Raw genomic sequence first — 14,851 nt, 5'->3', positions numbered from 1 at the left:
TAGCAATCACTGGTGCTCAGGAGAGTTCTTTCCTGGCCTTGACGCTAACTGCAAGGTCACATCCGTATAGTTTTTGGTTGTATGTGTGTAATGTGTGTGTGTGTGTTATATATATATATATATACATATATATATATATGTGTGTGTGTGTATGTATAATATTTATTTATTTATTTATTTATTTTTGTATGTAATTTATATATATAAATATGTTTTATATATATATGCATATATATGTATATATATATGTATATATATGTATATATATATGTATTAGCGAGATAGAGCAGGGGAGGGGGCAGGTGGGGGAGGAGAGAGAGAATCCCTAGTAGGATTGACTTGAGCCAAAACCAAGAGTCAGACACTCAATCAGCTGAGCCACCAGGTGCCCCTACGTCTGTATAAATAGTTATGCTGAGACTCAGTTTCTCCATCTACTAACTCAGTACAGCAATCCCTTTTTCCTGTTTATCCAACAAGATGGCTGTAAAAGTGTTTCGGCATCTGGAAAGCAGTATACGAGTGTCAGGTGGTGCATAATATCCACCACTGATTTTTTTTAATAGGAACGAGAGAGAAGAAATGGTTAATAGGACGCAGAAACTCAGTAATATTAAAATAGGAATTTCAAAATAGCAAGGAAAAGTGTCTTTGTTTCAATAGTTTGCGAATGTTTAATCCACGAAGTCCCGTCTTAAAACCCCTACGTGTCCTATAACCTCTTCAAAAGAGGCTCCTTGTTCCATTTCTGTTGGCGACACTCTCCCTTGCCCAGCACGTCACACCCCATGGGCTGTTTGTCCTTCTGGTATGAGCACAGACTGGGAGGGCCGGCAGCAGGTGACCCAAGAGCAGTGGAAGGCTGGCCATATAAACGCACATTTAATGCCAACCTTCTGAATTCCAGTGAACCTCCGATCCTTCTCTAAGCCCTGCTGCCTGTGCTCCCCTCTTCCTTCCCAGCTCCTTCTGCCAGAAATGTCTGCGCCCAGCTGAGTAGAAAACAAAAGGAACCTGCAAGGCCCATTAGGGTAGGGATATTTGTTCTTTTGGCTGATACTTGAGTTCCCACCAAGTCCAAGGCTCTGGGTGTGTGTCAGAGGCAACCTTAAAGCTAGCCCCACCCTGAGGGGGCTTACAGGCTTGGGTTTACTTGGGTTTTGTGTCCTTCTCAAGGCCAAGCCCAGCATTAGACTCATCAGTTGTAGCCCAGCAAATGCCTTGATTCACTCAGTGGGCTTCTCTATAATACAACTTAGGACACTGAAGCTACTTCTAAGGATTCTATTCCCCGTTACTCAGTTTCAGGGACCGACGCTTTGTCAATTTTCAACTTCTTGCCAAACATGCTCTTACTGTCTAGCATGGCTGTGCTAAGCCATGGGGATACACAGATATTTTTTTTAATCATCTGTGCCCCTTAGATTAAAACCTCATAGTTAGAGCAGACTCGTACCCGGCAGTAATACGTATATAACATATATTTATTTTCAGTGTTGACACATTTTCATTAATCCCATCTGACAAAACCGTCCTAATGATTCTACCACAAAGACTTGGCTAGATCGTCTCCAGATAACAAGTCTGTTTACTCCATCCAGGCTCTTTGAAGATGCTACGGATAAGTTGAACCTCACAGCTTTGGGAGGGTTCCTTTATCAGCTGAAGAAAGCATCGCAGTCCCAGCTCTTCCATTCTGTCACGGACACAGTCGATTACTCTCTGGCAATGCCAGGTAATTCTTTCCCGGGAGAGACTGTGCTGTGAGAGTAGCGGGAAACGGCCCAGATCCCTGATAGCAACAGCCCCTCTGAAGACTTGAATCCACATTCCCTTTGCACACGGTACCCTGGCTGAGTTCTAGTGCAGATCTGTCTTCCAGCTGTGAAGTGTGGCAGGGGCGGGGGTGGAGTGACAGTATTATTCTCCATGAATGGAAATGTCGCTGCTGCTGGCACCGTAGGTGTTACTACACCTACAGCAGGTGCTGGGTTGCTCTACTAAGTTTTTTGCTTGCGACGTAGAAAATGGCGTGGCTACTCAGGGTGCAGATAGCTTCACATGAGGGTGGGACCCCATCTCCATATCACAAACCGTGTCTCTTCGTTCAGCTCAGCGGTGCCTAATTCCACAAGGGACTGGTGGGAGAAAAAGCAGAAGGGTCAGAAGCCTCCTGCCATCAAGGCATGTCTCGTTAGCGATCAGTCAATATCACCGTCTTCACTGATGAGGCCAAGGGAAAAGGAAAGGTCCTCCTGAAGGGAGCAGAGTTGGACTGAGCTGCCCGTGGGTCCCAAATGGGTGGCAGGTTGCTCACAAATGCAACTGTCCGTCAACAGCCACAGTTGTCGTGCGGAAACAGAGAGCCTCTGTCCTGACGGGTTCAGGCCGGGCACGCGCTCTGGTGGCAAGGTTGGATTGCGCAACATCTGAAGTCCTTTCCATCTTGAGGAATCTGAAGTTCTAAGTGTATATGTTTGGCCTTTTGATCCTTACTGCAGATTCTGATTTGAGAAGTACAACTCTTTCCCCGCTAGTTTTTAACAGACTTTAAAACCTTAGCTATATAAAGCTAACCTCCAGACCCATCAGACGTCCAGAGCATCCCTGAGCCCAGGGGCAGCCTTCAGAGTGTTTTTCATTGGAGAAATCAGCAGGCTCTCAGCTTACGAAAAGCAACGAGCAGGGTCAGAAGGAGGCAGCACACCTAGGAGGAGAAGGCAGCATTTGCTTCGGAATGAATCACACGGGAGTTAAAATGCTGCCTTCACCATTTACCAGCTGCGTTGTCTTGGGCGAGTCAGTCTACCTTCCTGACATTTCATTGTTCTTAATGGCAATAATTACGTTTGTTTAAAGCTTGCTTTAAAAAAAATAATAACGTGACTGAAGACACCTAAAGAACCAGCACAGCATTCGATGGCGAGTAAACATTCGGTGAATGTCAGTGATTATTCTTACTGTCATTTTGAAGTTTATTGGATATGGCAAGATTAATTAGAAAGGAGGAGCGTGATAATGATCAGCATTTTGTAGGCGGCATGAGAGAAGCCAGACATGAGCAAGAAAAAGTGACAAGAAGGGAGAAGACCAAGGTGACGGGGCAAAGAAATTGCAAAAGGTCAGAGTAGGCAAGGACTGCACGGAACCAGACAGAACAGGTTAAACAAGCATGTTATTGAGTGGGCAGGGGCCTGACCTGTTTGGCAAGGGCTTCAGAGGTGCCACTAAGGGCTGGCAAAGTAGAGCATGAGTGACGACAGCAACGAGCTAGGAGGGGGGGTCGGTACGTATGTGCCAAGCCCCGAGATGAGCACCATCCTTAAAGGAACTTGAAGAGGTGAGTGCTGTTATCCCCACTTGCACAACCAGAAACGTGGCTTGGAGAGGGAAGTCTCTGGTCCAACGGAACCCGGCTTCTAAGTGGCTCAGCCAAGATTTGAGTCTAGGCAGCCGGACTCCCCCGCCCTCCTCCTTAACGACCGCATCATCCCTCCTCATCCACAGCCTTGCTCACACTTGTCACAGCAGGCATTGGGCATCTGCTGGTGACTCAGAGGGGTGGGGTCTGGCCTTGTTGAGTGAACCACCCTGTCTGTCTTGAATCCAGGGTCCTCTCTCCTCTTGCTCGGCCCCCGCTGACTAATCCTACCGCTCTGGGTATTTTTAGCCTCTCTCTGCGCTCGAATGGGTCCAGCTAGTTCTGTGTTTGGGCGTTCTGGTCTTGCCTTCTTACAGGAGAAGTTAAATCCACCCAAGACCGGAAAAGTGCCCTGCACCTGTTCCGCCTTGGGGATGCCATGCTGAGGATCGTGCGGAGCAAATCGCGGCCGCTGCTCCACGTGATGCGCTGCTGGAGCCTGGTGGCCCCGCACCTGGTGGAGGTGAGCACCTGGAAAGTGGAGCCAGTGCAGGGGGTTCCAGCCAGTGTGCGGACAAAGAGCACTGTGGCCCGAGAGCAGCGCCTGGGCACAAGCATCACAGTTCTCTATCCGTCACGGCACCTAGAGAGTCACCGCAAAGGGCGGTACCACCACGGTGTCACCCTGACCCTCTTTCTTTACAGTTACGTGACTTGGCTAGGTACCTCCCACAGCCGGTTTTTCATTCTTCATGCTCCGGTTTTAACCAAGGCTGGAGCTTCACTTTTTTTTTTTTTTTTTTTTTTAAGTATTTATTTAGAGAGAAAGAGAGCATGTATGGGCACAGGGAGAGGAGAGGCAGAAAGCGAGGGAGAGAGAATCCCCTGTCGTGGGGCTCAGTCTCACGAATCGTGAGATGATGTCCTGAGCCGAAATCAAGAGTCAGATGCTCCACCGACTGAGCCACGCAGGCGCCCCAAGGCTTCAGTTTTATGCGTGATTACAACAATGCCTTTTGCTCCTGCCAGCCTCTCTTTTCTGATAGCTGATTATATATAATCTGGGAAGCACCCTGTAACTAACCATACATCCTAGTTTTCTCAACAAAATTAATACCAGGGCCCCTTTCACTCTCCCACAAAGCAGTTCATAGGATAAATTCTGTCATACAAACTAAGCATTTCAACACATGACGACTGGCTACTTCTCAGTTGATGGGAAAACTGTTGCCTTGTTTTTCATTAAAAACTATTCTTACTCCTTCTTTAGTGCTCATCTGGTAGAGCTATGTCATAAAATAAAGGTGGTTTTTTTTTTTTTTGGAACTTAATTCACTAAACTGAGAACATTCTAGCAAGGAAATAACAACTTGGTCATGGAAGAACCGTGTATCAGTTATCTGTTACACTATAATAAACCACCCCGAAAACCTAGCCATTTAAAACAATAACCATTTACTTAGCTTATGATTCTGTCCGTCAGAAATCTGAGCTGGGCTCAGCGGGGCCCTTCTGGTCTGAACCAGGCTTGGCTGATCTCAGCTCACCTCGCTTGTACGTCTGTGGTCGGCTGGCTCCCGGTGGCCTTGGCTAGGTGGGCTGGACAAGTGGGCCTCTCTCCATGGTCTCTCTCCTTTCAGTGGACCAGCCCTGGCTCATTGACGTGGCATTCTTAGGATTCCCGAGGAAAGCAAGAGGGCAGACCCCGAATCAGAACCACTTTTCAGTTCTCTACTCATGCGGTGTTTGGTATTGTCCCATTTTCCAGAGCAGCTCAGACATCCAAGCCCAGGGTCCGTGTGAGAGAGGACTGCTAAAGATCCAAAGATGTGACCCAATCAGAGCACTGTCGGTGCAGGTGGCCCGCCTCTCTGAGGGACGATGTTTCGTCTGATCTTCATACCTGGGGCATGGCTAAAAATGAGAGCATGGGCAACTCCCCGACCTAGGTTCTGGTGTCTCGATGGTCCATGTGTTCTCCACGCCCAAGAAAACTGAAACGTTATAAGGGGGGCAAGAAAGAAATTACTAGAAGCTCTTATTTTTCCCGAAATATTAAAGTAAAACTGGAGTTGTGTCTGATCTTCGGTTAAATGATTAAACATTGAATTTTGGTGTCCTGTTTATCTATACTTGTTCCTTGGATTTTTTTTTTTTCTCTTTAACAGAATTGCTGCTTCTACCTCCCTACAGTGGGGGGGTTAGGAACCTCAGAAACCATTTTCCCAAAGTCCTGACGGTGTTCTTCTCTCTCACGAATTTCGCAGGCTGCCTGCCATAAGGAAAGACACGTGTCTCAGAAGGCTGTTTCCTTCATCCACGACATACTGACGGAGGTCCTCACCGACTGGAACGAGCCGCCCCATTTTCACTTCAACGAAGCCCTCTTCCGGCCTTTTGAGCGCATCATGCAACTGGAGTTGTGCGACGAGGACGTCCAGGACCAGGTCAGGGTGCCGTTCAAGTCGGCGTCGCCAGCCCCACCGCGGGCTCTTCTTGACTACGCTGGCTGCCACTGCTCTGCGGCCTTTGCAGATTTCATTTTTCTACTAACCCGCCGTGGAATCTGTGACGGAGAGGGGAAGCGCTTTAGCTAACTAGATGCGCGGCTAGTGATTGGTGGCACCGGGGTTCGAAACGGGGCAATCTGGCTGTAGCGGTCTACACTTTCACATACCTCTCCCCTACTCTTGATCACTACGGTACCCTCTGGACACTTCATGCCTAGCGTGACGGTGGGTTAGGAACACAGACCCACGCTCTGAAACCTACCAACAATGTTAAGTAAAGGTTTATAAATCCCTTTGAGGCACGTTGACGCTCTCTGGCAAGAAAGTAAAGAATACTAAGATGTCCAGAACTAAGTAACAGGAAGGCTGGCTTTGCCACGAGGGGATTTGCCATCAGCTGGAGCTGAGTTCTGCTTATCACGTTCTTGAGGCCATGGGAATGGGAGACAGATCTCGATGCAAACCTTACAAATCTGGGGTTCACTCAGGCCAAAGGTAAATGAGTAATAAATCCAAGTACCACCGTCCCTGAGGATACTAGCAGCCTGTCCCTAACATTGGCTCTTGATAAAGATTAAAAAAAAAAAAAAAAACAAAAACAAAACTCTGTAGGATTTAAAATTACAAGCTAGGCTTTCTGTACGGTCAGCATATGAAATTAGACCACGCTGGTGGACTGAGAAGCCTTATACAGGCACGTGACAGAAGCAACAGAAATTCCTCCAGAGGAACTCTTCTCAAATCAGGCCACAAAAGAATCCCACAAATAAAGTTCCAGCATATGTGACTTCACAGCATTTACAAAATATTACAAAACACACAGGGAAACAAGGCAGCAGTCAGAGGGAACTGCCGAAGGAACAGGTGGTACCATTAGGGCTAAAGAGCATTGAAATATTGGCATCTTGGCCTGCAAAATATTAAATAAGAATGCCTAATAAGCTTAAGGAAATGAAAGCAAGGAAAATGCAAGTTAATACCTAAACTCTAAATTGTGGGGGGTGGGGGGGGGGTTCAATAACAGTGAATTAAATAGTTCAGATCAACTTCCCACAGGGATCAACCAGAAAAAGTTGGATAAAAAAATTTTTTGTTCAATCACTGGAAGGCGTTGGAATACAACTATGTATTCGATAGCTATGAGGCAGCATCTAGGAGAAAAAGAATACCCAGAGTCTGTACCTGGTGCCTGAGACTACTTTCCGTGAACTGGAATCCCCAAATCTCAGAAGAGGAAGCTAAAAGATTGAAAAACTAAGCAAGATTAGAGTCTTTAATGAAACACTGATCTCTCGGGGCAGAACCGTGAAGGGAAAAGGGGGACGTATTAGGAGGAGGAGTGAAACTTAAACAGACTAGTCATAATGGGGAATAATCCCAATTCCTAACATGAGATGAATGACTGAGAGTTCTAGTGCCAGCCATAGTGCAGAATACCTCTCTGCTAGAAGATGACATCATCCCAAGGATTCAGATTACTTCTTGATTTGCATGTGCAGTGTCTACATTCAATCAAAAACTAATCAGGCTCATTAGGAAATAATATGTTGAGGCACCTGGGCGGCTCAGTCGGGTAAGTGTCCAACTTTGGCTCTCAGGTCATGATCTCGCGACCCATGAGTTCGAGCCCTGCATCAGGCTCTGTGCTTACACCTCAGAGCCTGGAGCGTGCTTCAGATTCTGTGTTTCCGTCTCTCTGCCTGCCTCTCTTTCTCTCTCTCTCTCAAAAATAAAAGTAAAATGTTTTTAAAAAGGAAATAACATGTCATTGAAAACAAAAAGAAAAACAATAAAAATACACACACATGCGTGCATGCTCAGCCAGGGATCCAGACATCAGAATTATCAGAGACAGACTTTAAAATAACTATGCTTAGCAATCCCTATCAAAATAACACCAGCATTCTTCACAGAGCTAGAACAAACAATCCTAAAATTTGTATGCAACCAGAAAAGACCCCGAATAGCCAAAGCAATCTTGAAAAAGAAAACTGAAGCTGGAGGCCTCAGAATCCTGGACTTAAGCTGTATTACAAAGCTGTAATCATCAAGACAGTATGGTACTGGCATAAAAACAGACACTCATATCAATGAAACAGAATAGAGAACCCAGAAATGGACCCAGAAACGTATGGCCAACCAATCTTTGACAAAACAGGAAAGAATACCCAATGGAATAAAGACCGTGTCTTCAGCAAATGGTGCTAGGAAAACTGGACAGCAACATGCAGAAAAATGAGCCTGGACCACTTTCTTACAACATATGCAAAAATAAACTCAAAATGGATGAAAGACCTAAATGTAAGACATCAAAATCCTTGAGGAGAAAGCAGGCAAAAACCTCTTTGACCTCGGCCACAGCAGTTTCTTACTCAACATGTCTCTGGAGGCAAGGGAAACAAAAGCAAAAATGAACTATTGGGACCTCATCAAAATAAAAATTTCTGCAAAGGAAACAATCAGCAAAACTGAAAGGCAACCAATGGAATGGGAGAAGGTATTTGCAAACAACATATCAGATAAAGGGTTAGTATCCAAAATCTATAAAGAACTTATCAAACTCAACAACCAAAAAACAATCCAGTGAAGAAATGGGCAAAAGACATGAATAGACACTTCTCCAAAGAAGACATCCAGATGGCCAACCGACACATGAAGAAATGCTCAACATCACTCATCATCAGGGAAATGCAAATCAAAACCACAGTGAGATACCACCTCACACCTGTCAGAATGGCCAACATTAACAACTCAGGCAACAACAGATGTTGGAGAGAATGCAGAGAGAGAGAGCATCTCTTATTTCCTGTTGGTGGAAATGCAAACTGGTGCAGCCACTCTGGAAAACAGTATGGACGTTCCTCAAGAAATTAAAAACAGAAATATCCTAGGACCCAGCAATTGAACTACAAGATATTTATCCAAGGGATACAGGTGTGCTCTTTCGAAGGGGCACATGCACCCCAATGTTTATAGCAGCGCTATCAACAATAGCTAAAATACGGAAAGAGCCCAGATGTTCACTGAGAGATGAATGGGTAAAGAAGATATGGTATGTATGTATGTATATACATACATGTGGTATGTATGTGTGTGTGTGTGTATATATACATACATACATACATACACACACAATGGAGTATTACTCGACAATCAAAAGGAATGAAATCTTGCCATTTGGAACTACATGGATGGAACTAAAGGGTATTATGCTAAGTGAAGTTAATCAGAGAAAGACAAATATATAACTTCACTCATATGAGGACCTTAAGATACAAAACAGAAGAACATAAGGGAAGGGAAGCAAAAATAATATAAAAACAGGGAGGGGAACAAAACATAAGAGACTCTTAAATATAGAGAACAAAGAGAGGGTTGCTGGAGGAGTTGTGGGGGGTGGGGATGGGCTAAATGGGTAAGGGGCATTAAGGAATCTATTCCTGAAATCATTGTTGCACTATACGCTAACTTGGATGTAAGTTAAAAAATACGTAAATTATTTTAAAAATAATAAAAAAAAAATTACTATGCTTAAATATGTTGAGGAAGATTTAGGACAGGAGGGATTTGGGCAACGGTGGCATGAAAAAGTTAACGGATCTTCCTCACAAAAATCAAGTATTAAACAGGACAAAATTGTCAAAAGCAACACTTTCAGGTTTCTAGAGACTGACCAAGGACAGACAGCAAATTGAGTAGCATTTGTGTGTAGAAATAGTTTCTGATACAACTTTGGTTGGGAACAGTGGAAGTGCCTGACTTCCTGGCAAAGACCATACCCATCACCCTTGCTCTCAAGATATTGGCAAGAATAGGAGTTTGACCAGTGTGGAGCTAACTTGGAAAATCATCAGTGTTTCTCCTATAAGTGATGGACTTGGTTTGAAGAAGATGAAAAAAGACCATTGGTTTGGCAACTAAACGTGGTGAATTCATTAGGAAGCGAACAGGGGAACCCCGCAACTTTGCTAGCCTAAGGTTGCAGCGAGCAGTGAACAGGTAAGAAACGTAACATGAGTCTTGGGGGCACCTGGTGGCTCAGTCAGTTAAGCATCCGGCTTCAGCTTAGGTCATGACCTAGCAGTTCGTGAGTTTGAGCCCCACATCGGGCTCCGTGCTGACAGCTCAGAGCCTGAAGCCTGCTTCTGATTCTATGTCTCCCTCTCTTCTCTGCATTGCCCCCACCACTCATGCTCTATCTCTCTCTTTCAGAAATAAATAAACATTAAAAAAAATTTAAAAAAGGAAATGTAACATGAGTCTCTGAAAACCAGAGACTTAATAGAAAGACTAGATAAGTTCCTTGCACATCTCTGGCTGACTGAAACATGGTGTAAGATAGACCATACAAATACCATCAGTAGGTAAAAACCAGGGAAACTTGAAAACTGGTTAGCCTTGGAATATTTTCCTCAACCTACACACATGGATCGGTTGAAGAGAATGGGAGCCTTAAAGGCTCAAGCTATCTGAGCACAACTTCTTCCCGCTTCATCAGCTGACCACTAACCTATGCAGACGTGGGGATGAATACGAGATAGTAAGGCTAAGACATGACAAATTTAAAAAAAAGAAACTGAGCCAGAGACTTTGGCTTCTCATACATAGGAAGAGATGTTGCACAGTGTAAGTCCAACCCTTTATTAAAAAAAAAATCAGAAAAATTAATCAGAATTTAGCATTGCTACACTCTATTATATAAAATGTCAAATTTACAGGAAAAAAAAAAGAACATGCAAAGAGACAAAAAAAGAGTGACACATTGAGAGGGGAGGCAAAAAAACAAACAAACAAACAAACAGAAAGTGACTTAGAATGAGCCCAGATATTGGAGGTGAGGGACAGTCTTTAGAACAGCTATTATAAATATGTTCAAAGAATGAAAGGAAAATATGATGACAATGACTCAAAAATAGTCTAAAGAAATGAAAACTATTTGAAATGGCAGAAGAATTCGTGAACTTTGAAGGTAGATTGGTAGAAATTATCCATTCTAAAGATTGGAGAGGATTGTTTGACCAGAAAAAAAACCTTGAAGACCTGTGGGAAAATATCAAGCTTACGTGGCATGGGAGTTCAGAGATAGATGAGAAAGACAAAGGGTGAGAAAACATATTTTGAAAAATAATGGAACCCCAATTAGCATCAATACATAGAGATCCACAGTAGATACATTATAGTCAAACTGCTCAAAGACAAAACCTTGAGAGCAGCAGGAGTTTCTCTCAAAACTTTGAGAGAAAAATAGTTCATTACTACAATAAGATTAATTGCTGCTTTTCCAGAGAGAATCAAAGCCAGAAGATAATGCAATGATCTATTGAAAGTGCTAGAAGAAAGAAAAAAAAAAAAGTCAGTGAATAATTTAGAGTAATTACCCATCAAAGGTAACGATGAAGTAAAAGCATTCTCAGATAAACAAAAATTGAAAGAATTTCTTGCTAACAGACCTATAAGAAATACTAAATGTGGCTCAGTCGGTTAAGCATCCGACTTCAGCTCAGGTTGTGAGCTCATGGTTCATGAGTTTGAACCCCGTGTCAGGCTTACTGCTGTCAGCACAAAGCCCCCTTTGGATCCTCTGTCCCCCTCCCTCTCTGCCCCTCCCTTGCTTGTGCTCTCTTTTTCTCAAAGGGTTTAAAAAAGGAAATACTAAATGAATTCCTTCAGACTAAAAGGAGGTAACAAGATAGTAAATCAGTTTTACAAGAAGAAATGGTTCTTATATGAGTAAATATAAAAAGATTTATGTATTTTTTCTTTTTGTTTTAAAAATAATGTTTAGAGCGCTAAGTCTGACACTCTATTTTTGGACTTATTAAATATAAAAATATAAATAACGATAACAGAACAAAGGGGGAGAAAATGAAACTATTTAGAAGCAAATTTGCTAGATTTTGCCAGAATTACATCAGTATTAACTTGAAGAATATTGTGATGAATTAAGGATGTATATTATCCCTAGGGCAACAGTCAAGAGAATAACACAAATAATAAATTAAAAGTAGATAAAGGATTCCATACAATTTGACAATAAATTTCATATAAAAAAAAACATGTTTAACACAAAAGAAGGCAGTAAAGGAGGAACAGAGGAATACAAATCACATTATATGTGGAAAACAAATAATAAAATGACAGACCTAAATAAGACATCATTAATAATAGCATTCAATATGTATTGGCAAAAAGATGCTCAGTGTCATTAGTCATTAAGGAAATGCAAATCAAAACCACAATGGGATATCACTTCAAACCCACTAGAATGACTCCAAGATAAAAGATACTAAGTTTTGATGAGAATGTGGAGAAGTCAAAACTCCCATGTGCTACTGACAGAAAGGTTAAATGCACCACCATGGAAAACAGTCTGGCAGTTCCTCCAAAGGTACATACCCAAGAAAAATGAAAATATATATGCGTATAAATCTAGACACAAGCATTCATAGTAATGTTATTCATAATAGCCAGAGAGTTGGAAACAACGTAAATTCCATCTGCTGATAAATGGATAAATGTGGTATTTCCATATAATAAAGTATTATTTGGCAATAAAAAAAAATGAGTTCTGATTTGTGCTACAACATGGATGAACCTTAGAAACATTACACTAAATGAAAAAGGCCAGTCACAGAAGACCACTTTTGTATGATTGCATTTATGTAAAATGTCCATCGATAATAAGCAAATCAGTAGAGATACAAAGTAGGCCAAGGATTGCCTGGAGTGGAGGGTAGGGTTGGGTGGGAAGGATGACTGTCCCCAGGTGCTGGCTTTGGTAGACACAGGCAGGTAATGAAAATGCTCTAAAATTAGACTACTGATTAGATTGCTGCACAACTCCTTGAATATGCTAAAAAAAAAAAAAAGTTATACAGTATAAATGGGTCGATCTTATGGTATGTGATTTATGTCTCAAAGATGTTAGAAAACACGAATTGACTAAAAGTATCAAAAGGCAGAGATTCTAAGACTGGACAAAGCAATAAGATATTATAATATGCAGGTGACGAGACAGATTTTAGATTCAAAGGCACAAACAGATTGCAAGTAAAGTATTGGAAACGATATGCCATGCAGATAGTAACCATGAAAGAGTTGGGGTGGCTGTATTGATGTCAGGCAAAATGCACACTAATATGGTGAATATTACTAGAAATAATCTTTGGGACCTTGCGTTAGGCAAAGATTTCTCAGAAACGACACCAACATGAAGGCACCTGGTGGTTCAGTTGGTTGAGCGTCCGACTTAGGCTTACGTCACGATCTCATGGTTTGTGAGTTCAAGCCCCACATCAGGCTTTGTACTGACAGTGCAGAGCCTGCTTGGGATTCTCTCTCCCTGCCTCTCCCCTGCTTATGCTGTCTGTCTGTCTGTCTGTCTGTCTCTCTCTCAAAAATAAAAATTTTTAAAAAAGAAATGACACCAACATCCATAGGAAGAGAAATTGATGAATTAGGTTTCATCAAAATTAAAAACGTGTTCTTCAAAAGACACCATTAAAAAATAAAAAGAGAAGGCCAAACTATTTCAAAATATGTATAAATCCTATATCTCAGGAAAGACCTGAATCTAATAGTCTTTTTTTTTTTTTCTTGGATGTGTGTTAATTTTTGAGAGAGGGAGGGAGACAGAGCATGAGCCGGGGGGCGGGGAGAGGGCAGAGACAGGGGGAGACGCAGAACCAAAGCAGGCTCCAGGCTCTGAGCTATCAACACAGAGCCTGATGCGGGGCTTGAACTCACAAACTACGAGCTCATGACCTGAGCCGAAGCCGGGCGCTCAACTGACTGAGCCACCCAGGCGCCCCAGGAAAGACCTGAATCTAGAATACATAAAGAACTCTAATAACTCATTAATAAAAAGTCAATAATGAGAAGACAAAAACCCAATTTAAAAAAAAAAAAACAGCAGAACATTTATGGATGGCTAACAGGCGTGTGAACAGTTGCTCAACAATGTAAGTCTTTAGCAGAATGCAAATTAATGCAATGTGGCTGCTAATGTAGATTTTTGAGTGAGTTTGGCTGAATTCTGGTTTTTCTTTTTCACTGGCACTGATCCAGATATAGGGACCAGAGAAGCGTATCCCCCTTTCCAGAAATTCTCCTGCTGCTTGTAAGGAAGAAGTTTTAAGTGCTACTTCCTTTGCCTCCGCCAGGTTGTCACATCCATCGGCGAGCTGGTTGAAGTGTGTTCCACCCAGATCCAGTCAGGATGGAGGTCCTTGTTCAGTGCCCTGGAAACGGTGCACAGTGGGAACAAGTCTGAAGTGAAGGAGTATCTGGTTGGTGATTACTCCATGGGTAAGAACGTCTGTTCGTCTCGTATCCCGAAACTTTACTGAACGCTTTTATGAGTTCTAAAGTTTGGGGTGGAGTCTTGAGGAGTTTCTAAATAAAATATACCACGCAATCTACAAACGGGCAGTTGTACTTCTTCCTTTCTGATTTGGGTGCATTTTATTTTATCTTTTCCTGCCTAGTTGCTCTGGGTAGCATTTCCAGTCCTCTGTTAAGTGAGGGTAGTGAGAGGGAAGTATATGTGGATGATTCTTGTTACAAAGCATTAGTTCTTGATGTCAGTTTTCATGCTATCTAAAGAAACAGAGCAATAGGGAAGACCGCCATGCAGCCATGTTTTTCCGGCAGGGAACAATCTGGCAGAGCAGGGACACACGTTCTGAGTCCTGCCAGCAGGCCAAGAACCCTGAGCATGATGAATCAGGCCCTGCTCTTATGGACAGATTAGACAGAAGACTGACACTCCTGTTTGTTGTTTCAGTTACACCTGTCTGTGTTGAGTTCATTCCTAAAGCCAAAAAGGAAAACATTATTCACTTGCTAGTAAGAAGCAGGAAAGCATCATCATGTAGTAGAATCCCAGTTAAGGAAATTGGGTTTGGCTGGAAATGGATGGGGACCCATAGAGCATGCCCAGCAACCATGGGTATTCTGTCAGTGCGTGGTCCCCAAGACT

At 42.9% G+C, this 14,851-nt stretch overlaps 1 protein-coding gene across 4 annotated transcripts in view; it reads left to right on the top strand.

The window, feature by feature from the left end:
* The window catches only part of ARFGEF3 (ARFGEF family member 3), a 182,985-nt gene that overhangs the window by 132,447 nt on the left and 35,687 nt on the right, over window positions 1–14,851 (top strand). For all 4 annotated transcript variants that reach the window (XM_053222185.1, XM_053222189.1, XM_053222187.1 and 1 more), the window contains 4 exons: window positions 1,602–1,735; window positions 3,739–3,884; window positions 5,629–5,808; window positions 14,034–14,178. In XM_053222185.1, coding sequence (XP_053078160.1) covers window positions 1,602–1,735; window positions 3,739–3,884; window positions 5,629–5,808; window positions 14,034–14,178 — 605 coding nt within the window. The remainder of the gene's footprint in view (window positions 1–1,601; window positions 1,736–3,738; window positions 3,885–5,628; window positions 5,809–14,033; window positions 14,179–14,851) is intronic.

The sequence above is a fragment of the Acinonyx jubatus genome, chromosome B2 (genome assembly GCF_027475565.1).
Source record: "Acinonyx jubatus isolate Ajub_Pintada_27869175 chromosome B2, VMU_Ajub_asm_v1.0, whole genome shotgun sequence".
NCBI lineage: Eukaryota > Metazoa > Chordata > Mammalia > Carnivora > Felidae > Acinonyx > Acinonyx jubatus.
The sequence above is the reverse complement of the archived record's forward strand: the minus strand, read 5'-3'. Positions and strand labels throughout refer to the sequence as shown.